At 45.1% G+C, this 25,696-nt stretch overlaps 1 protein-coding gene across 2 annotated transcripts; it reads right to left on the reverse strand.

Moving 5' to 3' along the window:
• Positions 1–1,297: 1,297 nt before the first annotated feature.
• LOC139420321 (phosphatidylinositol-3,5-bisphosphate 3-phosphatase MTMR6-like) lies at positions 1,298–25,044 on the reverse strand. 2 transcript variants are annotated; one of them, XM_071170289.1, is made up of 14 exons: positions 24,803–25,044; positions 22,930–23,058; positions 18,690–18,852; positions 17,980–18,137; positions 17,763–17,891; positions 13,586–13,720; positions 13,354–13,486; positions 13,153–13,262; positions 11,857–11,982; positions 11,549–11,692; positions 11,328–11,434; positions 11,116–11,250; positions 9,945–10,071; positions 1,298–1,923 (listed from the first exon to the last, which is right to left on the reverse strand). In XM_071170289.1, exons 1-14 carry the CDS (start codon positions 24,824–24,826, stop codon positions 1,603–1,605), a joined length of 1,941 nt encoding a protein of 646 aa, XP_071026390.1. In that variant the 5' UTR covers positions 24,827–25,044; the 3' UTR covers positions 1,298–1,602. The 2 variants fall into 2 exon arrangements, with proteins under 2 accessions (XP_071026390.1, XP_071026389.1); XM_071170288.1 differs by having other exon boundaries at positions 1,303–1,923; positions 13,354–13,720; positions 24,803–25,018.
• Positions 25,045–25,696: the final 652 nt, after the last annotated feature.

The raw sequence follows: 25,696 nt of genomic DNA on the forward strand, positions 1-25,696 counted from the left end.
AGCGGAGTAGAACACCTGTTTAGGCGAGGTGCTGCCTAGCGGAGTAGAACACCCGTTTAGACGAGGTGCTGCCTAGCGGAGTAGAACACCTGTTTAGGTGAGGTGCTGGCTAGCGGAGTAGAACACCTGTTTAGGCGAGGTGCTGCCTAGCGGAGTAGAACACCTGTTTAGACGAGGTGCTGCCTAGCGGAGTAGAACACCTGTTTAGACGAGGTGCTGCCTAGCGGAGTAGAACACCTGTTTAGACGAGGTGCTGCCTAGCGGAGTAGAACACCTGTTTAGACAAGGTGCTGCCTAGCGGAGTAGAACACTTGAAAAATAAATGGAGAGCCGCACACTCTAGGAGCTCCGATGCAATAATTGAATAACCTAACCAATGTTGAAAGACAAGCGGTCTTCATCAGGGTATAGTCACCCTGACGTTCTCACCAATGGAACATGAGGAACTGTCTGAAAGATCGCGATAACCTGGTCATGTCAAACTCATTCCATGGAGGGCCAAGCGTCTGTGGGTTTTCCTTCCTCCCTTGTACTTGGTTGATGAATTAAGGTCACTAATTAGTAAGGAACTCCCTTCTCACCTAGTTGTCCAGGTGTTCATTGAAAGGATAAACCAGCAGACACTAGGCCCTCCATGGAATGAGTTGACAGCCCTGCTCTAGTCTCCTCTAATGGATTGACAAACTCTTCCAGTCTCTCACACACAGCCACCTTGTTCTCCTGCTGACCCCTCCAATGTTCTATGACCCCAGAGTAACTATGGCAATTACCTTGAAAATGGGGTTATGACCTTACCCAGCGAGACAAAGGTAACCAACTGGATTATCCAATCAACCCAAGGGAGCCAATGGGATTATCTCAATGCCATGTCCACGGATGAATGTTGGACATGGAAGTAAAAATCAGCTTTCAGCATCCATCATTCAGATTACAGTGGAATCATGCAATCTCGGAAGATGGAACAGTTTGAAGGATAAATGATCTGATTTCAGTGCAATTCCACGTTAAAACAGGGTTATCCAAAGATGTTCTGGCTTAGACGGAGGATCGAGACGTTTTAGAACTCAAATCTGTACCTGGCCGTCACCCCATCTGGAGGATCACAATATTAAGAACATGAAATATGGGATGTTCATTACTAAAATCGGCTAGACGTTGGATTAAGGGGAGAATCTGATGGTTTGAACATCAAGAGATCAGAGCAGACACAGTCTGATGCCAGGAACTGTCCTACAGAGCATTGGCTTTCACAAATACAGTTGTGTTGAGTTGAATAACATAGGCAGACAGAACACGCAGATCTTCATGTAGTCATTTATTCTCTTTAGTGCTTTTCAACATTCTTAAAAACAAGCCTTTCTATGTGCAGTAAATGCCGCTTTCTATAAAGATTTATAATACAACCTTCATTCGCCAACATAGGAATATGGCTAAACACAACACACACACACACGCACTCACACCAACACACACACACGCACTCACACACACACACATGCACTCACACTCGTCCTTTAGTGACCCCATCTCTCACTCTTTCCATTCCTCCTCTCTCCATTCCAGCCCAATCACCCCTCCTCCATTTCTCCAGTATCACGCGCCTCAGCAGGTCATGCGGGCCACTCCAAACTCCAGGCTGACCACAGCGGGCTCGGCCTTGGCCCCGTATGTCCCCTGCAGGTCACTGTAGCTCTCCTTGCGCTCTGTACCGCTGCTGCCCTCTACTGTCCGCTCTGTGTCACTGCAGCACTCTGTCACCTCCTCTCCCACCTCCTCCTCCTCCTCCTGCTGTCGCTGTGCCTCCTTCCGGCTGAGGGGGGCTTCCAGGATGAGGGAGTGAGGGCGCGTGGGGAGGATGCGTTGGTCTCTAAGGGAAGCCTGGGGGTCCGGAGTGGGGGGGCTGATGCCATGCTTCTGTAGCCTCTGGAGGGACAAAGAAGGAGACATAGGGTTAGATTTAGTAACGAGAACCCCCCCCACCCATAAAAACACATTGCGCACCACCAATACCTCCACACAATCACCTGTTGTTTTCAGAATTCTGATGTGCTGATTGATGTCACATTGTGTGTCGTTTCAATACACCAGCACCACATTAAAACCGTACCTCTAACCCCTCCTCTCAAGCCATATTTTATTTATTAACGTACACCTTTATTTAACCAGGTAGGCTAGTTGAGAACAAGTTCCCTTTATTTAACCAGGTAGGCTAGTTGAGAACAAGTTCCCTTTATTTAACCAGGTAGGCAAGTTGAGAACACCTTTATTTAACCAGGTAGTCTAGTTGAGAACAAGTTCCCTTTATTTAACCAGGTAGTCTAGTTGAGAACACCTTTATTTAACCAGGTAGTCTAGTTGAGAACACCTTTATTTAACCAGGTAGTCTAGTTGAGAACAAGTTCCCTTTATTTAACCAGGTAGGCTAGTTGAGAACAAGTTCCCTTTATTTAACCAGGTAGGCTAGTTGAGAACAAGTTCCCTTTATTTAACCAGGTAGGCTAGTTGAGAACAAGTTCCCTTTATTTAACCAGGTAGGCTAGTTGAGAACAAATTCCCTTTATTTAACCAGGTAGGCTAGTTGAACACAAGTTCCCTTTATTTAACCAGGTAGGCTAGTTGAGAACAAGTTCCCTTTATTTAACCAGGTAGGCTAGTTGAGAACAAGTTCCCTTTATTTAACCAGGTAGGCTAGTTGAGAACAAGTTCCCTTTATTTAACCAGGTAGGCTAGTTGAGAACAAGTTCCCTTTATTTAACCAGGTAGGCTAGTTGAGAACAAGTTCCCTTTATTTAACCAGGTAGGCAAGTTGAGAACAAGTTCCCTTTATTTAACCAGGTAGGCTAGTTGAGAACAAGTTCCCTTTATTTAACCAGGTAGGCTAGTTGAGAACAAGTTCCCTTTATTTAACCAGGTAGGCTAGTTGAGAACAAGTTCCCTTTATTTAACCAGGTAGGCTAGTTGAGAACAAGTTCCCTTTATTTAACCAGGTAGGCTAGTTGAGAACAAGTTCCCTTTATTTAACCAGGTAGGCTAGTTGAGAACAAGTTCCCTTTATTTAACCAGGTAGGCTAGTTGAGAACAAGTTCCCTTTATTTAACCAGGTAGGCAAGTTGAGAACAAGTTCCCTTTATTTAACCAGGTAGGCTAGTTGAGAACAAGTTCCCTTTATTTAACCAGGTAGGCTAGTTGAGAACAAGTTCCCTTTATTTAACCAGGTAGGCTAGTTGAGAACAAGTTCCCTTTATTTAACCAGGTAGGCTAGTTGAGAACAAGTTCCCTTTATTTAACCAGGTAGGCTAGTTGAGAACAAGTTCCCTTTATTTAACCAGGTAGGCAAGTTGAGAACAAGTTCCCTTTATTTAACCAGGTAGGCTAGTTGAGAACAAGTTCCCTTTATTTAACCAGGTAGGCTAGTTGAGAACAAGTTCCCTTTATTTAACCAGGTAGGCTAGTTGAGAACAAGTTCCCTTTATTTAACCAGGTAGGCTAGTTGAGAACAAGTTCCCTTTATTTAACCAGGTAGGCTAGTTGAGAACAAGTTCCCTTTATTTAACCAGGTAGGCTAGTTGAGAACAAGTTCCCTTTATTTAACCAGGTAGGCTAGTTGAGAACAAGTTCCCTTTATTTAACCAGGTAGGCTAGTTGAGAACAAGTTCCCTTTATTTAACCAGGTAGGCTAGTTGAGAACAAGTTCCCTTTATTTAACCAGGTAGGCTAGTTGAGAACAAGTTCCCTTTATTTAACCAGGTAGGCTAGTTGAGAACAAGTTCCCTTTATTTAACCAGGTAGGCTAGTTGAGAACAAGTTCCCTTTATTTAACCAGGTAGGCTAGTTGAGAACAAGTTCTCATTTACAACTGCGACCTGGCCAAGATAAAGCAAAGCAGTTCGACACATACAACAACACAGAGTTAAACATGGAGTAAAACAAACATACAATCAAAAATACAGTAGAAACATCTTTATACAGCATGTGCCAATGAGGTAGGATAAGAGAGGTAAGGCAATAAATAGGCTATGGTGGCGAAGTAATTACAATATTGCAATTAGACAGTGGAATGGTAGAATGTGCAGAAGACGAATGTGCAAGTAGAGATACTGGAGTGCAAAAGAGCAAGATAAACAAATAAATACAGTATGGGGATGAGGTAGATTAGATGGGCTAATTACAGATGAGCTATGTACAGGTGCAGTGATCTGTGAGCTGCTCTGACAGCTGGTGCTTAAAGCTAGTGAGGGAGGTAAGGGTCTCCAGCTTTAGTGATTTTTGCAGTTCGTTCCAGTCATTGGCAGCAGAGAACTGGAAGGAGAGGCGGCCAAAGGAAGAATTGGCTTTGGGGGTAACCAGGGAGACATACCCGCTGGAGTGCGTGTCAGTGAGCTGAGATAAGGTGGGGCTTTACCTAGCGTAGACTTGTAGATGACCTGGAGCCAGTGGGTTTGGCAATGAGTATGAAGCGAGGGCCAGCCAACGAGTGTACAGATCAGTGGTGGGTAGTACATGGGGCTTTGGTGACAAAACGGGTGGCACTGTGATAGACTACATCCAATTTGTTGAGTAGAGCGTTGGAGACTATTTTATAGATGACATCACCGAAGTTGAGGATGGGTAGGATGGTCAGTTTTACGAGGGTATGTTTGGCAGCATAAGTGAAGGATGCCTTGTTGCAAAATAGGAAGCCTTTTCTAGATTTAATTGTGGATTGGAGATGTTTAATGCGAGTCTGGAAGGAGAGTTTACAGTCTAACCAGACACCCAGGTATTTGTAGTTGTCCACATATTCTAAGTCAGAACCGTCCGGAGTAGTGATGCTGAACAGGCGGGCAGGTGCGGGCAGCGATCAGTTGAAGAGCATGCATTTAGTTTTACTTGCATTTAAGAGCAGTTGGAGGCCACAGAAGGAGAGTTTTATGGCATTGAAGCTCATCTGGAGGTTAGTTAACAGTGTCCAAAGAAGAGCCAGATGTATACAGGATGGTGTCGTCTGCGTAGAGGTGGATCAAAGAATCACCCGCAGCAAGAGCGACATCATTGATGTATACAAAGCGACAGCCCCCTGAGCCCCCACACCTCCTGAAATGACGCCACACTGTTAATCATTTTATACAATTCAAACCTAAGGCAGGGTTCGTTCTTGTTAGCCATACAGACAACTTGGCCTGGCCAAACAAACAGTTCAGCAAAACACATTTTACCCTTTTCTCTGCTTGAATAGCTTGGCCCCAATCACAAACATCCCCACAGAGAAGACCACTCCCAACCTCACACACAGAGTCTAGAGACAATAACAGCATTATCCTGGCACACAGAAAAAAACATGATCAGTCTCAGTCACTGCACAAAACAGATACCCCTCCCCAACTCCCAGGTCAACCCTATAGCTACTGGTGACCAGGGCTCCATGAGGTCCTCTGACATGTTTGGCACTGGGAGCTTATAGAGCACCCTCCACCTATACCCTGCCATGCTCTCAGCCCCCCACAACCCCCTGATGCCCCGTCACTCCCACTAAGCTCCTGATGTGCCTAACCTTAACACGGAGGGTGTACAGCGCCTTACCCCCCCCACTTCCACAAACTACCACATGCTCGGCGTGCTAAATATCAGTAATATCAGTCTCTTCTGTCACTTGCAGTGGTGGCCACTCCTCCAGAGGCTGCTCTAGCACACGCTTCACTGGCTCAGGCAGAGCCTCCTGGACCTTCCCATGACTCTCTCCAGCAACCTAAGAGACGTTAGTCCCGCCTGTTGTGCCAACTCCTGGGGGGTTTCCAACCCCCCACCAGTCGTTGGTCAGCTAGTCTCCTGCTGCCATTAAACATCACTGCAGGGTGGCTGAACAAACGGACCTCAAAGGGATCAGTGGGTTGTGGAAGATGGGCTTCTCCCACGCCCCCCCTCGTGTGGGCCTCGGCAGCTGCCAGGCACTCAGTACTGCAGCATAGAAATCAGAGACCCCTGCTTCGTTTAGTCTCTCCGGCTTCTTCTCATGAAGAAGAGCTTGCGGCCCAGCCCTAAACCACTCATAAACAGAGCACATGCTGGTTCCCTCCAGCTAACATCAGTGTGGTACAGTAGCCTCTGCACTGCTTCGAGTCAGAATGATGCCACCCTGCTCTCCAGGTCCACCAGGCCTTGTCCTCCCTCCGGGACAGATAATAATCCACGTATTTGCGTTGCATGTCCACAAGCAATCTGCCGGTGGGGAGGGTTGGGTGTGTGTGTGTGTGTGTGTGTGCGCGCGCGCATCTCCCTCACAACAGAAGTTATACGCCCATCAGACAAAAGTAAACAATGGGTTTTCTTGGTTTCCACACTCTGTTTTTCCAACCCAAACAAGAAAATGGATGCTGACAGCTCTCTCTCAACATGGAAAATCCAGCTCTTACAAGTGCTCCTTTCTCTTTGATGGGATAAAGAGCCCCATGTCCCAGTTTAGTTGATAGATGATCTTGCATCCCCCACCCTATCCTGCCACACCAGCTCAACCTCCGCTAGACTCAAGCTCCCCAAGTACCCTGAAGAAGAAAAGGCTGTATACTGCTGACAGAAACAACCAATCTGGGCTTTCCATACATCCCACCACTGACAGAGACTCAAACTCCCCTTTCCGGTGTCCCCACCTCTCCCAAAAGCCTTGGAAGCTTGAGCAAAAAGTGTTATCTTGTAAGAGCTTTAATTTGAATTTTCAATAGGACACCTGCCTGGGCCCTGGTGAAACAGAGAAGTGAGCCATGGCAATATGATGGTCTGAAAGCCCAACTGGGAGAATGGAGGCTCTCACTAGCGTATTGCTCTGATTTTTGAATGCATAGATACGATCCAAACGAGTTGCGTTCACCCTCCCCCAATCACCTTTACTGCTTTGGAGGTGGGATACTTAGTTCTCCATGTGTCCACTAAATCAAACTTATTCAGAACATCATTCAACACCGCTGCCGAGACCGAACGCAATTCCTCAACATTCCTGTCTTTAGTGAAGTCAATTGTCCGGTGGATGAAGCGAGGCATGATGTCCCAGATGTGCTCAATTGGATTCAGGTCTGGGGAACGGGCAGGCCAGTCCATAGCATCAATGCCTTCCTCTTGCAGGAACTGCTGACACACTCCAGCCACATGAGGTCTAGCATTGTCTTGCATTAGGAGGAACCCAGGGCCAACCGCACCAGCATATGGTCTCACAAGGGGTCTGAGGATCTCATCTTGGTACCTAATGGCAATCAGGCTACCTCTGGCGAGCACATGGAGGAGCACTGTGCGGCCCCCCAAAGAAATGCCACCCCACACCATGACTGACCCACCGCCAAACCGGTCATGCTGGAGGATGTTGCAGGCAGCAGAACGTTCTCCACGGTGTCTCCAGACTCTGTCACGTTGGTCACATGTGCTCAGTGTGAACCTGCTTTCATCTGTGAAGAGCACAGGCGCCAGTGGTGAATTTACCAATCTTGGTGTTCTCTGGCAAATGCAAAACGTCCTGCACGGTGTTGGGCTGTAAGCCTGTGGACGTCGGTACCTCATACCACCCTCATGGAGTCTGTTTCTGACAGTTTGAGCAGACACATGCACATTTGTGGCCTGCTGGAGGTCATTTTGCAGGGCTCTGGCAGTGCTCCTCCTGCTCCTCCTTGCACAAAGGCGGAGGTAGCGGTCCTGCTGTTGGGTTGTTGCCCTCCTACGGCCTCCTCCACGTCTCCTGATGTACTGGCCTGTCTCCTGGTAGCGCCTCCATGCTCTGGACACTACGCTGACAGACACAGCAAACCTTCTTGCCACAGCTCGCATTGATGTTCCATGCTGCATGGTCTGCACAACGCATCACCGGGGGCAAACTACCTGCCCTCCAGGACACCTACACCACCCGATGTCACAGGAAGGCCATAAAGATCATCAAGGACAACAACCACCCGAGCCACTGCCTGTTCACCCCGCTATCATCCAGAAGGCGAGGTCAGTACAGGTGCATCAAAGCTGGGACCGAGAGACTGAAAAACAGCTTCTATCAAGGCCATCAGACTGTTAAACAGCCACCACTAACATTGAGTGGCTGCTGCCAACACACTGACTCAACTCCAGCCACTTTAATAATGGGAATTGATGGGAAATGATGTAAAATAGATCACTAGCCACTTTAAACAATTCTACCTAATATAATGTTTACATACCCTACATTATTCATCTCATATGTATACGTATATACTGTACTCTATATCATCTACTGCATCTTTATGTAATACATGTATCACTAGCCACTTTAACTATGCCACTTTGTTTACATACTCATCTCATATGTATATACTGCACTCAATACCATCTACTGTATCTTGCCTATGCCGCTCTGTACCATCACTCATTCATATATCTTTATGTACATATTCTTTATCCCCTTACACTTGTGTCTATAAGGTAGTAGTTTTGGAATTGTTAGCTAGATTACTTGTTGGTTATTACTGCATTGTCGGAACTAGAAGCACAAGCATTTCGCTACACTCGCATTAACATCTGCTAACCATGTGTATGTGACAAATACAATTTGATTTGATTTGGATGAGCTGCACTACCTGAGCCACTTGTGTGGGTTGTAGACTCCGTCTCATGCTACCACTAGAGTGAAAGCACCGCCAGCATTCAAAAGTGACCAAAACATCAGCCAGGAAGCATAGGAACTGAGAAGTGGTCTGTGGTCACCACCTGCAAAACCACTCCTTTATTGGGGGTGTCTTGCTAATTGCCTATAATTTCAACCTGTTGTCTATTCCATTTGCACAACAGCATGTGAAATTTATTGTCAATCAGTGTTGCTTCCTAAGTGGACAGTTTGATTTCACAGAAGTGTGATTGACTTGGAGTTACATTGTGTTGTTTAAGTGTTCCCTTTATTTTTTGGAGCAGTGTATATAATAAGAACCCCTCTCCCCACAGTCTTTGCTGCTTTCATGTTAAGGCAGCCTAACCATAAAATCTCCAGGTGGGAGAGAAAACACCACAATTAGAAACCAGTAGAGTAGCCCATGAAGCCACCGTGCCATAAAATAAATATCAATTTACACAGAGTCTATAGAAATGCCCTTACGCACCAATGTGACCCACTTTCTTAGCCTATACTGCTTCCTGGGTGAGAGGACACTAAACCCCTAATTCTTCATCAGGTGTTGTGCTGACCTTACAAACCTTTCAGAAGAAGGAATATAACACTCCAGCAGAACCTTATTTTTCCCCTTAGTTCCCTCGCTGTATGTATAGGGCCCACAGACCCTGTACTCACCGTTCCCCACAGACCCTGTACTCACCTCCTCAGCATGCTTATCGTTCCCCACAGACCCTGTACTCACCTCCTCAGCATGCTTAGCGTTCCCCACATGCCCCGGTACTCACCTCCTCAGCATGCTTATCGTTCCCCACAGACCCTGTACTCACCTCCTCAGCATGCTTAGCGTTCCCCACATGCCCCGGTACTCACCTCCTCAGCATGCTTAGCGTTCCCCACAGACCCTGTACTCACCTCCTCAGCATGCTTAGCGTTCCCCACAGACCCTGTACTTACCTCCTCAGCATGCTTATCATTCCCCACAGACCCTGTACTCACCTCCTCAGCATGCTTAGCGTTCCCCACAGACCCTGTACTCACCTCCTCAGCATGCTTAGCGTTCCCCACAGACCCTGTACTCACCTCCTCAGCATGCTTATCGTTCCCCACAGACCCTGTACTCACCTCCTCAGCATGCTTAGCGTTCCCCACAGACCCTGTACTCACCTCCACCACCAGAGTTTCCGTTACTACAACAACCTGCCTCCGCTCATTTCCCCCCCCCCATCTATACACCCCCTTCTCCAATAAACAAACAATGCGTTAACACTGCACCATGAAAAAAAAATCATAAAACAGGATAGTTGCCCTCAACACAACCCATCAACCCAGACCCCAGTGAGATACAAGTACTCACAGCCTCCAGGTCTTTTATTGTGTCCTCCAGTTGGCAGTTGCTCTCTTTCAGGGTGAGAACGTTCTTCAGGACAGACTGACGGGGGTGCATGGAGCGATCAAACTGGTGGTACATATTCCTCCAGAACCTGAGAGACAGAGACAGAGACAGACAGAGACAGAGATCAAAATGTAATTGTATTTTCTTCGTAAACAACAGGTGTAAACTAATGCTTAATTACGGACCCTTCCCAGCAATGCAGATCAAAACAAATATTTTAATGAAAATATTTGGGGGGGGGGGGGGGCTATATACACAGGGTACTGTACAGTTTATGACTGAAGAATTTTTTTTTGACACCGCCCTGTATAGAGGTCCTGGATGGCAGGGAGCTCAGCCCTAGTGATGTACTGGGCCGTACGCACTACCCTCTGTAGCATCTTGCGGTCGGATGCCAAGCAGTTACAATACCAAGTGGTGATGCAGCCAGTCAAGATGCTCTCAATGGTGCAGCTGTAGAACTTTGAGGATCCGAGGGCCCATGCCAAATCTTTTCAACCTCCTGAGGGGAAAGGGACGTTGTCGTGCCCTCTTCACGACTGTGTTGATGTGTGGACCATGATAATTAGTGATGTGGACACAGAGGAACTTGAAGCTCTAGACCTGTCCCACAACAGCCCCGTCTATGTGGATGGGGGCGTACTCGGCCCTCCATTTCCTATAGTCCTCGATCAGGTTGTTGTTCTGGCACCACACTGCCAGGTCTCTGACCTCCTCCCTGTAGGCTGTCTTATCGTCGTCGGTGATCAGGCCTACCACCATCTGCAAACTTAATGATGGTGTTGGAGTCGTGCTCGGCCACACAGTCATGGGTGAACAGGAGGGGACTAAGCACATACCCCTGAGGGGCCCCCTTGTTAAGGGTCAGCGTGGCGGATATGTTGTTGCAGAAGGTGTTTAATACCAGGGTCCTTAGCTTAGTGATGAGCTTGGAGGGCACTAGGGTGTTGACCGGTGAACTGTCGTCAATTAACAGCATCCTCACATAAGTGTTCCTTTTGTCCAGGTGGGACAAAGTAGTGTGGAGTGAAACAGAGATTAGGAAGATGAGGAAAGGATAGAGAAAGGATATTCTTAGAGTAGAGTGGATGAGGGAAGAGAGAGAGAGAGGAGGTAAAGGACTAGTTCTTACTTGAAGTGGCAGGGCAGGGTGGAGGGTTCTAGGACGGGGTGTGTGTCTGCGTAGGTGGGGCAGTAGGCAGGGTTTAGGTAGTTCTGCTGCTCTCTTAACAGAAACGCCCACAGAGAGTGAGTCCTGTCTCCAAGTCTGGCAGGAGAGAGAGAGAAGATTGAGTGAGTGAGTGGGAGAGAGATGGAAAGCGTGCATGTTTGTGGTTTACTCACTGCAGCTCTTCTCTCCGTCTCTGGTTGTTAGCCAGGAAGTTTCCGTACTGACAGGAGTGAACATGTTCATGGATCTGCAGCAGCAGCCACTCACTGAACTCAAACGCCTGAGGAAGAGTAGGTATCATCATCATCACCACAATCATTCCTCACTCTTCCACTGTGATGGCTGCTATGTGGTGAGTATACTGGAAACACCAGATGCCTGCACACACACACACCTGGGGAAACTGCTCGGTGAGCTGCCACACACACTCCAGGAACTGTGTGAAGACGGGGGACACCTCCTTGGGGTCTCCATCCAACTGGTCACACCTGTCTGCAAACTTGTGTCCAAATGAGATCCAGTCTTTCTCTATGAGGACCTGAAACAGAGAGAGCAGAGTTTCTTATGACATGTTTCTTTCCTCTACACGCACACACACACACACACACACACACACACACACACACACACACACACACACACACACACACACACACACACACACACACACACACACACACACACACACACACACACACACACCATGAAGCCTTTGATGGTGCGGTAGTAGGGGTCCATGAGCAGAGCTCCCAGAGAGCAGACCTGGGCTGTCCGATCCCAGCCGTCTGAACAGTGGACCAACACACTGGCTCCTTCTACGGTCACTGCCTATGGGGGAGGGGGACTGAAGTTAAATCACTACCATTGCCATTATCATAACTTGTAAATAAATTATATATTTTTAAATACAATGTTTTAATTGTCACACACACCGGAAAGGTGCAGTAAAATGTGTTGTTTTACATGGTCAGGATTAGGGTATTAGAACCAGTGACCTTTCGGTTACTGGCCCAATGCTAAGTGCTAGGCTACCTGCTTCATGTGACAAATTAGAAAAATGGTGGAGAGTCGACTACAAAATAATTGATTCCTCAGCTCCTTGCACGTCGACTCCCGGTGTTGACTCCCATTTCTGAATGCCAAGATTAGATTCCGATCAGAATCAACTCCTAAAGATTCAGTATTTTTGGAACAGAGGAGACAGTAGTTCCCGTACTTCCACGAACACAAACACTTGCATCTTTCATAGCGAGCTAGCGAGGGACGGATAGCGAGGGGAGGGGCACAGCATAGTCAGGTCGGCCACCAGGCAGACAGTCAGAACCGTGCACTAGGCCCATCTATAGGCAGTCAAAAGCTGTATATCGCAACGGGATGCTGTATCTCACAATTTATTTCCTTGCAATGTCTCGCAACTTCAGTAAAGCAGGGCCTATTATCAATGAATAGGCTAGGATATTCTACACGCAGCAGACGGAAGACTGAACACACACTGGCATCATGATCATAACACTGCTCTAACAGTTGAGAAGCGTTTTTCAACTAAAACTAGAGTTTCTACAGACAAATGCAGGTAGGTCCCTCCCCGTTTTCTTCTGTTTAAGAATCATTTTGCAACAGAATCGGCAGAATGAATACGCCCCCAGGCGAGCCAGCGTGAGGGAGAGAGGTGCGCATGTGTCTTGGTAATCTGTTTTGCATTCCTCGCAAATTCACCAAAGTAGCCTCAAGTTCACCTCTTCCGCTGGTTGGTTTTATTGGTTTTATTTAAATGAAACAACTTTCCCCAGACCTATATAGCATATCGTCTAGTTAGGATATAACACGGAAAATCATGTTTTGTGATAACTGCACTGCTACATTGTTTTTCGGTTTGGGATTTTTCTTAAAACGTTAAGGATCCCAAATTAACGTTTATACCCCTAACTGTCTGCAATCACAGTGTGACTAAACTGAAGTGGAAAGCAGAAAGTGATTGGAGAAGGGACATGGCCTTACCTTGGTGAGGAAGATGGCTGCATCTACCACAGCTTTGACGTGCCGTAGCCAACCACAGCTCTCCAAGCCCAGCAGGTAGTCATTTACCGACAGAAAACGACTTCCCACCACTGAGACAGGCAGAGAGAGATGGAAGGGGTGAAGTAAATAGCGCATGTGGGTGTAGTGCATGTGTGGTGTGAGTGAGTGTGCCCGTCTGACCTTCCAGGAGTTTCTGTAGGCTGGTCCTCATCACGTGGATGTTCTCGATCCCCACAAACTGGAAGCGGATGTTGGAGTAGTTATCTTCATTCTCATAGCCTTTACCTGCTGCTCTGTTGGCCATGGCATTCAACTGCAGAGAGGGAGGGCAATAAACAAAAGAATGAAGGAATGGACTGAGAATGTCCACATTCTTTGGGAAGAGCTTGCTAACAGCGTTGCGATTAGGTACCTTGGGCCTGGTATCCATGACGTAGACAAATCGGCTGTTGTGATTGGCTTTGCTGATGGCCTGCAACATGCTCTCGTCCTCCAGGCATCGTGCGCTGAACCCAGAGAGAGGCTGGCTGCACCGACACACTGCTGCCTGCAGGGGACAGGGACGAGCACAGAAAACAGGGGTTAGGCCCCACACACCTAACCGGACGATTTACAGAGACTTGTTAGGTTGGGAATATTGTGTTGGGGTGAAATGGTAAAAGTAACGGTACAGATTAGGTTTAGATTATGACTGGTGTTGTGATCAGTGGTAAAATGTTAGGGTAGGGATCATCAACTAGATTCACTGTGTACAGATTTTTCCTTGAGCAGATGGTCGGGGTGCCTGAACATAATTATAAAATAATTTGTAACTGTAAATTGACCGAAAGAAGCCCAAACAGATAATATTTGACTAGCACATAATCATTTCAAACCTTACATTTGTATACAATAATTTCTCTCCATTATGTGTGGGAATACTTGGGAACAAATGACTTAAATTAAAATCACTTGGGACTGATTAAAATTCTCAACAATAAAAAGAAAGAACTTGGGGGGGCCAGATAAAAGCAGATACGCGTTATGGTTAGGGTGAAGATGGGTAGGGTATACAGTGCATTCAGAAAGTATTCAGACCCCTTGACTTATTCCACATTTTTTTACGTTACAGCCTTATTCTAAAATGTTATTTATTTTTGTAAAAAAATAATAATAATAATACTACACACAATATCCCATAATGACAAAGCAAAAACAGGTTTTTAGAAATGTTTGAAAATGTACTACAAATAAAAGCTGAAATAACTTATTATTTTTTTTTTTTTTTTTAAATTGCCCCTTTTTCTCTCCAATTTCGTGGTATCCAATTGATAGTTACAATCGTCTCATCACTGCAACTCCCTTACGGACTCAGGAGAGGCGAAGGTCAAGAGCAATGTGCCTGGCCCGCCATAGGAGTCACTAGTGTGCGATGGGACACGAACATCCCTGCCGGTCAAACCCACCCCTAACCCGGATGACGCTGAGCCAATTGTGCGCCACCCCATGGTTCTCTCCCGGTCGCTGCGACAGAGCCTAGACTTGAACCCAGAATCTCTAGTGGCCACTGTGCCACTCAAAACCTTATATACATAACTATTCAGACCCTTTGCTATGAGACTCAATTGAGCTCAGGTGCATCCTGTTTCCATTGATCATCCTTGATGTTTCTACAACTTCATTGGTGTCCACCTGTGCTAGATTAAATTGGACATGATTTGGAAAGGCACACACCTGTCTATATACAGTTGAAGTCGGAAGTTTACATACACTTAGGTTGGAGACATTAAAACTTGTTTTTCAACCACTCCACAAATTTCTTGTTAACAAACTATAGTTTTAGCAAGTCAGTTAGGACAACTATTTTGTGCATGACAAGTAATTTTTCCAACAATTGTTTACAGACAGATTTTTTTACTGTATCACAATTCCAGTGGGTCAGAAGTTTACAAACGCTGACTGTGCCTTTAAAGAGCTTGGAAAATTCCAGAAAATGAGGTCATGGCTTTAAAAGCTTCTGATAGGCTAATTGACATAATTTGGCCTACCTACAAACTCAGTGCCTCTTTGCTTGACATCATGGGATAATCAAAAGAAAATCAGCCAAGACCTCAGAATTTTTTTTTTGTAGACTTCCACAAGTCTGGTTCATCCTTGGGAGCAATTTCCAAATGCCTGAAGGTACCACGTTCATCTGTACAAACAATAGTACGCAAATATAAACACCATGGGACCACGCAGCCATCATACCGCTCAGAAAGGAGACGCGTTCTGTCCCCTAGAGATGAACGTACAGTGGTGCGAAAAGTGCAAATCAATCCCAGAACAGCAGCAAAGGACCTTGTGAAGATGCTGGAGGAAACGGGTACAGAATAATCTATATCCACAGTAAAACGAGTCCTATATCAACATAACCTGAAAGTCCGCTCAGCAAGGAAGAAGCCACTGCTCCAAAACCGCCATAAAAAAGCCAGACTACAGTTTGCAACTGCACATGGGGACAAAGATCATACTTTTTGGAGAAATGTCCTCTGGTCTGATGAATCAAAAATATAATTGTTTGGCCATTATATCCATAGTTATGTTTGGAGGAAAAAGGGGAGGCTTGCAAGCCGAAGAACACCATCCCAACCGTGCAGCACGGGGGTGGCAGCATCATGTTGTGGGGGTGCTTTGCTGCAGGAGGGACTGGTGCACTTCACCAAATAGATGGCATCATGAAGCAGGGAAATTATGTGGATATATTGAAGCAACATCAAGACATCAGTATTAGGAAGTTTGGTCACAAATGGGTCTTCCAAATGGACAATGACCGCAAGCAAACTTCCAAAGTTGTGGACAACAAAGTCAAGGTATTGGAGGGACCATCACAAAACCTCATCCTATAGAACATTTGTGAGCAGAACAGAAAAAGCATGTGTGAGCAAGGAGGCCTACAAACCTGACTCAGTTACACCACCTCTGTCAGCAGGAATGGGCCAAAATTCACCCAACTTTTTGTGGGAAGCTTGTGCAAGGCTACCCGAAACATTTGACCCAAGTTAAACAATTTAAAAAAGGCAATGCTACAAAATACTAATTGAGTGTATGTAAACTTCTGACCCACTGGGAATGTGATGAAAGAAATAAAAGCTGAAATAAAATTACTCTACTATTATTCTGGTCCCTGACCTTAGACAGGGAATTTTTACTAGGATTAAATGTCAGGAATGACACAAGGATGTCCCTGCCGGACGACGCTGGGCCAATTGTGCGCCGCCCCATGGGCCGGCTGCGACAGGGCCTGGGCTCGAACCCAGAACCTCTGGTGGCACAGCTAGCACTGTGATACAGTGCCTTAGACCAAGAAGGATTGGAGGCCCCTCCAATCATTCTTAAATGGAAGAAGTTTGGAACCACCATGACACTTCCTAGAGCTGGCCGCCAAACGGAGCAATCGGGGGAGAGGGGCCTTGGTCAGGGAGGTGACCAAGAATCCGATGGTCACTTTGACAGAGCTCCAGAGATCCTCTGTGGAGATGGGAGAACCTTCCAGAAGGACAACCATCTCTGCAGCACTCCACCAATCAGGCCTTTATGGTAGAGCGGCCAGTCGGAAGCCACTCCTCAGAAAAAAAAGCACATGACAGCCCGGTTGGAGTTGCCAAAAGGCATTGAAGGACTCTGACCATGAAAAACAAGATTCTCTGGTCTGATGAAACCAAGATTGAACTCTTTGGCCTGCATGCCAAGGGTCACTTCTGGAGAAAACCTGGCACCATCCCTACGATGAAGCATGGTGGTGGCAGCATCATGCTGTGGGGATGTTTTTCAGCAGCAGGGACTGGGAAACTAGTCAGGATCGAGGGAAAGATGAACGGAGCAAAGTACAGAGAGATCCTTGATGAAAACCTGCTCCAGTGCGCTCAAGACCTCAGACTGGGGTAAAGGTTCACCTTCCAACAAGACAACGACCCTAAGCACACAATCAGAGGCTGGACTTGAACCCAATTGAACATCTCTGAAAAGACCAGAAAAAAGCTGTGCTGTGATGCTCCCTATCCAACCTGAAAGAACTTGAGGATCTGCAGAGAATGGGAGAAACTCCCCAAATACAGGTGTGCCAAGCTTGTAGCGTCATACCCAAGAAGACTTGAGGAAGTAATCGCCGCCAAAGATGCTTCAACAAAGTACTCAGAATAAGGTCTGAATACTTATGTAAATTGTTTTTTTTTGTTTTTTTTAATACATTTGCTAAAAAAATCTACAAACCTGTTATTTTTTTTGTTACACCTTTATTTAACTAGGCAAGTCAGTTAAGAACAAATTCTTATTTTCAATGACGGCCTAGGAACAGTGGGTTAACTGCCTGTTCAGGGGCAGAACGACAGATTTGTACCTTGTCATCTCGGGGGTTTGAACTTGCAACCTTCCGGTTACTAGTCCAACGCTCTAACCACTAGGCTACCCTGCCGCCCCGTTTCCTTTGTCATTATGGGGTATTGTGTGTAGATTGAAAACATTTTTTTTTTAAATAAAAAATATAAAATAAAAAAATAAAAAAATATTAATACATTTTTGGAATAAGTTACGGTAAGGGTGAAGGTGGGTAGGGTGGGGTAAGGTGTCACCTTCTTCTCCTGGTAGAAGTATGTGAGGACAGGAAAGCGCCCTTTGCTCCTGAACTTGGAGCTGCCGACGATGATGGGCTTACTGGCTGTAATGGGCACATACAGGTCCCTGGGATACGTCTCACATATCTACAACAGGAAACATGGGATTTGTTGTCAAACATTGAACCAATCTTATTCCATTACATCCTGAATCCTATTGGAACGCTCTGCCCACCTTGTAGTCCCTGTTGACGTCAGTGAGCTGCCATCGGTCACAGGGTACGCCCATCCTCTCAAACTCCGCCCCCAGATCGATGAGCTGCCAGCCTTCCTCTCTCTGCTGCTCGTTTTGCTTGGGGTTGTAGGAGAACGCATAGAGCTCATCATAGGATACTAGGGAGGGAGACAGAGATGGAGAAGAGGGAGAGAGCAAATGTCAACATTCTTTAGAAACTTCACTCAACTCAACCGTCCTGCACACTCAAAGTAGGCGGGCACAATTACCTTATAATCATCTAACCAACGATTATGAATGAAGACTCATTAAAATAAACAGTCATAACCGTTTAGTTTTTGTTTTTTGGGGGGTGGAATGAACTGCTGACTGAAGACAGGACGGCAGGTCATTCTTGCGGTTGAGTCCATTTCCGCGGTAACATGGACTCTTTACAACGTGATGAAACTGTTGCTCCTTGCTGAAACAAGCAAGGTGTTGTGGCAAACAAATCTTTGGTTGCCTCGGCAACACCCTCCTCCCTGCAGCAGCAGCACATGCAGTCAGGAGCAGAGGAGAGGAAGAAATGTGCGTCTTACATTTAAAATTAAAATAAAAATGCTATTCTAACGATTTTAAAACGGTGACCACGGTCATTTAGCTGACCAATAACCATCACCGTCACAGCCCTAACTGAAACACACACACACACGCTCAGGTACAGTAGGTACCTGGTCGTAGCAATCTGAGCAGTGAGCTGTAGATGTCGTGACAGTCTCTCTCTCTCTGGACCACAAAGTGGACCACTCTGAAGTTACGACACTGGATGACCAGAGGACAACCGCTGGTGGTCAACGACAGCTTCTCCACTGACGCTATGTGGTGGTGCAGGATCTGGAGGGGAACACAAAACAGTCATGACACCTTTCCTTAATATGACACCACAGGACATACTGTAGGGGCAGCAGGTAACTTAGCAGTTAAAAGCCAGCCACCGGAGGTTTCCAGTTCGAATCCCGGGTCTGACTGGAAAAATATGTTGGGAAGTGAGCTGGCAACCGGAGGGTCGCTGGTATCCAATCCTAGATGTGATTGCCTGCCATTGTGCCCTTAAGCAAGGCATTTAAACTCCCACAACAACTGGTTCATGGGCACCCAGTGTAGCAGTCCCCTGCTCCAACCTATGTAAGTGTGTCTTTTAGAGGGGTTGGGATAAAAGCGGAACTCAAATTTCGGCTTAACCTTTTGTAAAACAGACAAATAAAGTAATCTTAAATCTAGAGGTAGAGAGTGTTTTCTTTCACTTTATCAAACATTTAAACACACATAAAGGACACAGGGAGATAATGTGCACTCACACACGCGCTCATTGCAATCATAATACCTCATCACCTTTTTCTAATCTGCCAGGAGTGTGTGAATGAGGTTACCAATTCATTAAAGCCTTTTCATGACCATCAAAACAGAGAGCATGAAAGGACAATGCACCAAATAAGCATATTTAAATCAGCCCATCACCATAATCATATTAGATAACCAACAACCCTATAGTGACTCCAACCCTGGGACATTATTAAAATGCGCATTCATCAGCATAGTTAATGACTAGCAGAACATTCCAACACTAAGTGTGTGTGTGTGTGTGTGTGTGTGTGTGAGAGAGAAGTAGCAATGAGTCAGACAGTAAGTTTGGGCGATATACCGTATACCAGGTTATTTGAAAATAGAAATGGATTTTCAATACCTTTAACTATGAGACGTTTTTTTATTTTTATAAATGTGAACGTTTGTAGCTACATTTAAGTAAATACCTGCAGTCAAATTGTGATATACGTTAGGAGATAAAGAAGATTGCGTTCTTCATTTCACCAGTCATATCATTTTTTCATTATGAAGCTTGACGCTATTCGCCAGTCACATGGTGTTTGTTTACAAGCACACAATGATGAGAGACCATGGCCTTGTGAGTCACCCACTGTTGTGCAGCCAGGTGATCTAGAGGACCTAGCTACAGTATGGAATTTAAACTAAAAATGTCTTATAAAAACTCATAACTATTAAGTTAACTGTCTAAAGATGTGCTAAATGCTCTGTAGTTGTTCATTTGGTTTGTTCATTTAGTAGCTTGTGAGCCATCTAGTTACAGCGGTACCTCCTTTAAAAGTTGCAGGGTACTGCAGCACAGCTTGCACGGTGACGCAGAATTCTATGGCACGTTATTTAAGTGTGAACCACTGGTACCATTAATGCTAGTTAGTGCTACTTTGACCACCAAAGGGCATCTTTGAGATGCATTTGATAGCCTTCAATAGCGGCTGTACTACAGAATTTAAAACCTTTTTTTGTAAAAACATAGTGTAAGGGGCTGATAAAGAAATGGTGTTTCTATGCTAAGAAAAATGAAAAACCCTCTGGGTTTTCGTTAGGATAGCATGGAAAATAAGGCGCTGTACAACGTGACAGCCAGGAGTAGCCTACAGTTCTGGGCTATTTAGCTAAAGAATCCCTGTGTCATGCAGGCACGCGGGAGACCGGGGTTCAATTTGACAGAGAGGAAGGAGTAGGCTGTCCTAGTAAATAATTTGTTCTTAACGGATTCCATAGGGGTTATTTCATAGTTGTGATATATATTCACTACTTTTCTACAATGTAGAAAATAGTCAAATGAAGAGAAACCCTAATTAATTTGATTAATAATATGGTGTTTCTAATCCAAGAAAAACAAAAAACCCTCTGTTTCCGTTAGGATGGAACTTCAATGTACTCTTTAAATAAATAAGACCACCACTTTTAACAGCAAATTACTCAACACTAGTGAGATTCATGTCGCCTACGGTAGGCCTGCAGTATAGCAAAAAATATGATGTGACTCTCCGCCAATAATTACATTTTAAATATAGAGGATATTTTTATCATTATTTTATAAATGAAAGCATAAAGATGCCATTATTAGTTACATTATTTTAGTTTGAACGTGCAGACTGGCACTAAGAACAGCGGGAACGATTCCCTAGTTAGGGCCATTATTAGTGCAATCCTCCTAAAAGTGTTGCTCTGTGCTACCCAGTGGGGCGGGGGTCCACCACCCCTTTCTCATGGGCTAGGTCGTCTTCTGTGTGCGGCTCTGCGGCCCACCCTTGCCCTCGTGCCTTGAACCTTGTGTAAAATGTGCGAGATAAAGGCCATTCTTGAAAATAGGGTGAGACATTGTTATTAATTTGTAAATAAAGCCAGTTTATTATTTTGAATGATTTATTTCGGTTTTTAGAGGGAGAGAAACCAAATACCTACAGTCATCTCATGGGTCTCCCAGTCGAGGTGGGCACGGGTATTGAACCAGCATCTGTAGCAACACAGCTTGCACTGCTATGCAGAGTCTTAGACCGTTGCGCCACTTAAGCGCTGTACAACGTGACCGGTCGGGCGTGGGCTACAGTAAGAGCAAAATAATCCTAACAAAATAAACAGTATTAGTAAGTAATACTGAAGTTGTGCACAATTATCAGTTTCTATTTAGGTTTATGTCGCCCATTCATTGTCAGTTAAAGACACCGTAGGACCCAAAAGCATAATCAGCACTCCAACCCCCCCTTGCGCTGGTCTGGAGCAGTGAAGTGGTGATGCAGGGTACCGTACTAAACCACAAATTACCTCTAAATCCCGCAGCATAATCGCCAAACTTTTAGTGGAACATCCACTGTAAGTGGTTAGCCTGGTAATAGAAGAATCCCCTCTGGATCAAGAGGCTTGTTTTGCGCGTGCAGCAAACTGAGTAGCATTTTGGAGTTACTTGTATAACTTTATGAGCTGGGATGTTTGTCCTGCAAATACTTTAGGTCAGAGACTGTATACAATGTTCCCAATGCGGTCGTTAATATTTAGTTAGCACTGTTTATGGGATTTTACATGTACTTATTAGCATTGCTAACCTTCGGATTACAATAGCGCCCCTTGTATTCAGTACTGGTACTACCGAATAGCCCGGTATGAAGTTATGATAATCTGGACACCGCCCAAGCCTAAGACAAAGTCTTAGCATCTCTTGAATATTTATGCCCTGGAGGCACATTTTGCCGACTCCAACCGTGACCCTGGAGCTACACGGTTTACAGATTTCTGTTCCAGACTCCAACCCAGCCAGCACTAACTAACCTACCCGAGGGTAGTGCCTACGGCCCAGTACGTCACTGGGGCCAAGCTTCCTGCCATCCAGGACCTATAAACTAGGCGTGTCAGAGGAAAGCCCCCAAAATAGTCAAAGACTCCAGTCACCCAAGTCATAGACAGTTTTTTTTTTGCACTGCTGCTACCCGCTGTTTATTATCTATGCATAGTCACTTCACCCATACAGACATGTACAAATTACCTCGACTAACCTGTACCCCGCAGATTGACTTGGTACCCCCTGTATAGCCTCGTTATTGTTATTTTATTGTGTTACTTTTTACTTCAGTTTATTTGGTAAACATTTTCTTAACTCTTTCTTGAACTGCATGGTTGGTTAAGGTAAGTAAGCATTCCACGGTAAGGTCTACACGTTGTATTGGGCGCATGTGACAAATTAAGTTTGATTTATCAAGTCAAGTAGGCCTAATAAGAGCTGACTGTCTTCCCTCATTCCTACTCTCTCACCCCTCCCTTTCCACCTGGCACTGCCAACAGGTTACCAAGGCAATGTTGAGAATAGGCTGGGCCAGCAGGTTACTGTAGCAACAGTTGTCACTTGAGGAAGGCCGAACCCAGTTCCCACGGTGTCTCAACAGTAACTATCACCGCTAGACAGACTACACACACCTCATACTGCCCTACTTCCTCACACCACCCACACACACACCTATGATATTAATGAACACTAATCTGTAATGGGGTGTGTCAGGCATTAGCTGAAGCAAGTCCTACATTCTGAATTTAGAGCGCTGTGTGAGATGAGGTGTGTTCTGTATTCCGTATTATAATAGAGGTACTTCTTACCCAGATCTCCTGTGCAGCGGTGGTGGCAGCGTTATTGCTCTCCACGAAGATGAGATGTGTGGCTGTCAGGTGCAGCGTCCCGCTGGTGGACTTGTTACTGAAGCGTTCCAACAGACGCACCTGCTCCACCTGCACAGGTACAATTATGATTTCCAGGACACCTGTCAAACCTGTCTCCTTGCAACATTATGTAAAGAGATTTGGACTCTCTCTTTCCCTTGTCCACTCAAAACCAAGTACAAAAACACTTGTAGTGAAACCCTTCGGCCCTATTACCATGTCCTCACTAATACTCCCACAGCATGAATGTCAGTAGAACATTGACAGAGTCTGTCGAACCAGAGTTGATCATTTCCTGACTGGATGCTTTTTTTAAAAATACACATTCCTGGTTCACTGACTCCTGTTGACAGTGGTTACAAGATGAAGAACTACTTAATTTAACTCTCACCTTTGTCTTCACACCCTGTAGGTTGTATCACTTTAATGACATTTAGAACACTTGACTGAATATACTTCATCCGCACTATTCTAATCTGTGATTAACAAATCGGCTAGCCTATTCTCTCTCCCTCTCTTTGAGTCTCTCTCTGTTTCCCAGCAACCAGTGTGGTGCTAGGCAACGCCACAGGATGGCGATCAGTCAGCTCAGTCTAGGCCTGGTAGCAAACAGAAGAGAGTGTGTGTGTTTGTGTAGACTGACACACACACAGAGGAGGAAAGAAAAGGTTGATGACGGGCCTGAAGTCAAGCTGATGACTGTCCTGTTCACCAACTGCATTGCAGTTCCACAGTCCCAAGGCCTATTTCCTTGATTCGGATATCAGCATGATCCTGATTAGTGCACCCATTACCCAAGGCCACAGCAAATCTCAGGAGTTGACGGTCTGTATGTTTTAATTAAGAGTTCAAACAGGGTCCAGGGGGGCAGAGCCTAAAATACTGCAGATGGGTAACACCCTTGCAGGAGACCACACCCATCATCTTTCACCTGAACAAAACAAACACACACGACAAGTGCCAGTTCAACAGACACACTCCTTCAGGTGGCACTTCACTAATATTTTTTTTTACAAAAGGACTTTGAGGTGGCTCTTCACTGCAGTGCCACCAACAAGAAAGCTTTGAGACCGTTTTGTGAAAACAGCGGCTGTGATGACGTCTGTCACTCACTATAGCAAATCATTGTATAACTAGCTCATTATTCTGACTATAGCATAAATACAAAAAAATAACCCACTTTGCTCATTTGGCGTAGTGGTGGCCCCATGATCTGTCACACTAAGTGCATTATCTGGAAACATCCAACTGGTACAATAAATCTAATATCGTGTTTGTGCCAAGGAGGACATGCAGCTGCAGGAGGCGGCTAGCGAGAAAAACAGGTCACTGGCACACAACACATAAAACAGTCTGTTGTCAAAACAACAGAAAAAAAAGATCGTCTTCATGGTGTAGCTTACTCGGTTGTTTTATAATACTAGCAACGTCTACAGTGGCTTCCCTAAAACTCTCTCTCTATCAAGTTCTAAAATCACCACCCAAAGCGCGAGCCAACTTGCCCATTCTAAACAACCATTGTAATGGCCATTCATACAGCCGTGCAGCATCCGCTTCTCTTGGAACCAAAACAAGACTGGGCATATTAACAAGTTAGCTAGCTAACTAACTAATTAACTGGCCCTGTATCTGTCAGGCCTAACGTTAGCTTTTATGGCACCATTGTCAACGCTCCAGACGTTGTTGTAATTACAAAGCAAGTTATTATAGCTAGCTAAAGTTAGTTAACTAGCTACATCATATGCATTTGAAATGTTTTGCTGAGGTTAAACAAAAAAACAGTAACGTGAATGGCGCTAGCTAGCTTTCTTACCTTAGGCGTTCGGATATGTTCCATTTCCCTGACAGCTGTCAGTGCATGCAACGATTCAACCAGTTGACATGTGATGTGGCTCGCACATCGATTATCAAGGTGCGGCAAGCTGACGTTATTTGATCGCTTGTTTTACTTTGGTACCGACATTAGTTAAGTATTCACGATTGTGTATTTTTTCAGTAGATGCTCGCTAGCTATTAGTTATTCACTGTCGTCACTAGTCACCACAGCCACAAAGTAATAAACCCCGCCCATTTCTACAAATTATCTTCTTAAAATGTGATTTTAAACCTAACCTTAACCACACTACTAACATTATGCCTAACCCTAACTTTAAATTAACACCAAAAATCTAATTTTTGTTTTCATGAATTTTTACGATATAGAAATGTTTGACTTTGTGACTGTGGTAACTAGTGGATACCGTTATCCACTACAGCGCTTCCCGCTTGGGTGACGTCAATGGGCGTTCTACCTCACCGCCACGTAGTGCAGATTCCATTGTTTGATTGTTTATTTTTTTATTACTTGATATTTTTTGTATGTTTTAGTATTTTCTCGTTAATACATGTGTTCTGTTTTGTATGATGTAACAATGTAAATTGATGATTTGTATTTTGTATAATACATTTTTTTTTAAAACGTAGTACAGATTCCAGGCGTTATGGGAAATGTTTCACCCATCCATCAGACATCGAATTCAGAGTAGTATAAGTAGAGGATATTCTTATTAGGCATTACTCCACCACCTATTACTATTTCCAAATATTCTGTCATCGTTCCATCGTGACACATGTATGTATTTAAAACCCGTTCTCAAACTGACAAATAATTAAAGCGAATTTTTACTTCTTCAAAAACATGATAGCAATCGCTAGATGTCCCCATATG

This window comes from Oncorhynchus clarkii, chromosome 11, assembly GCF_045791955.1.
Source record: "Oncorhynchus clarkii lewisi isolate Uvic-CL-2024 chromosome 11, UVic_Ocla_1.0, whole genome shotgun sequence".
NCBI lineage: Eukaryota > Metazoa > Chordata > Actinopteri > Salmoniformes > Salmonidae > Oncorhynchus > Oncorhynchus clarkii.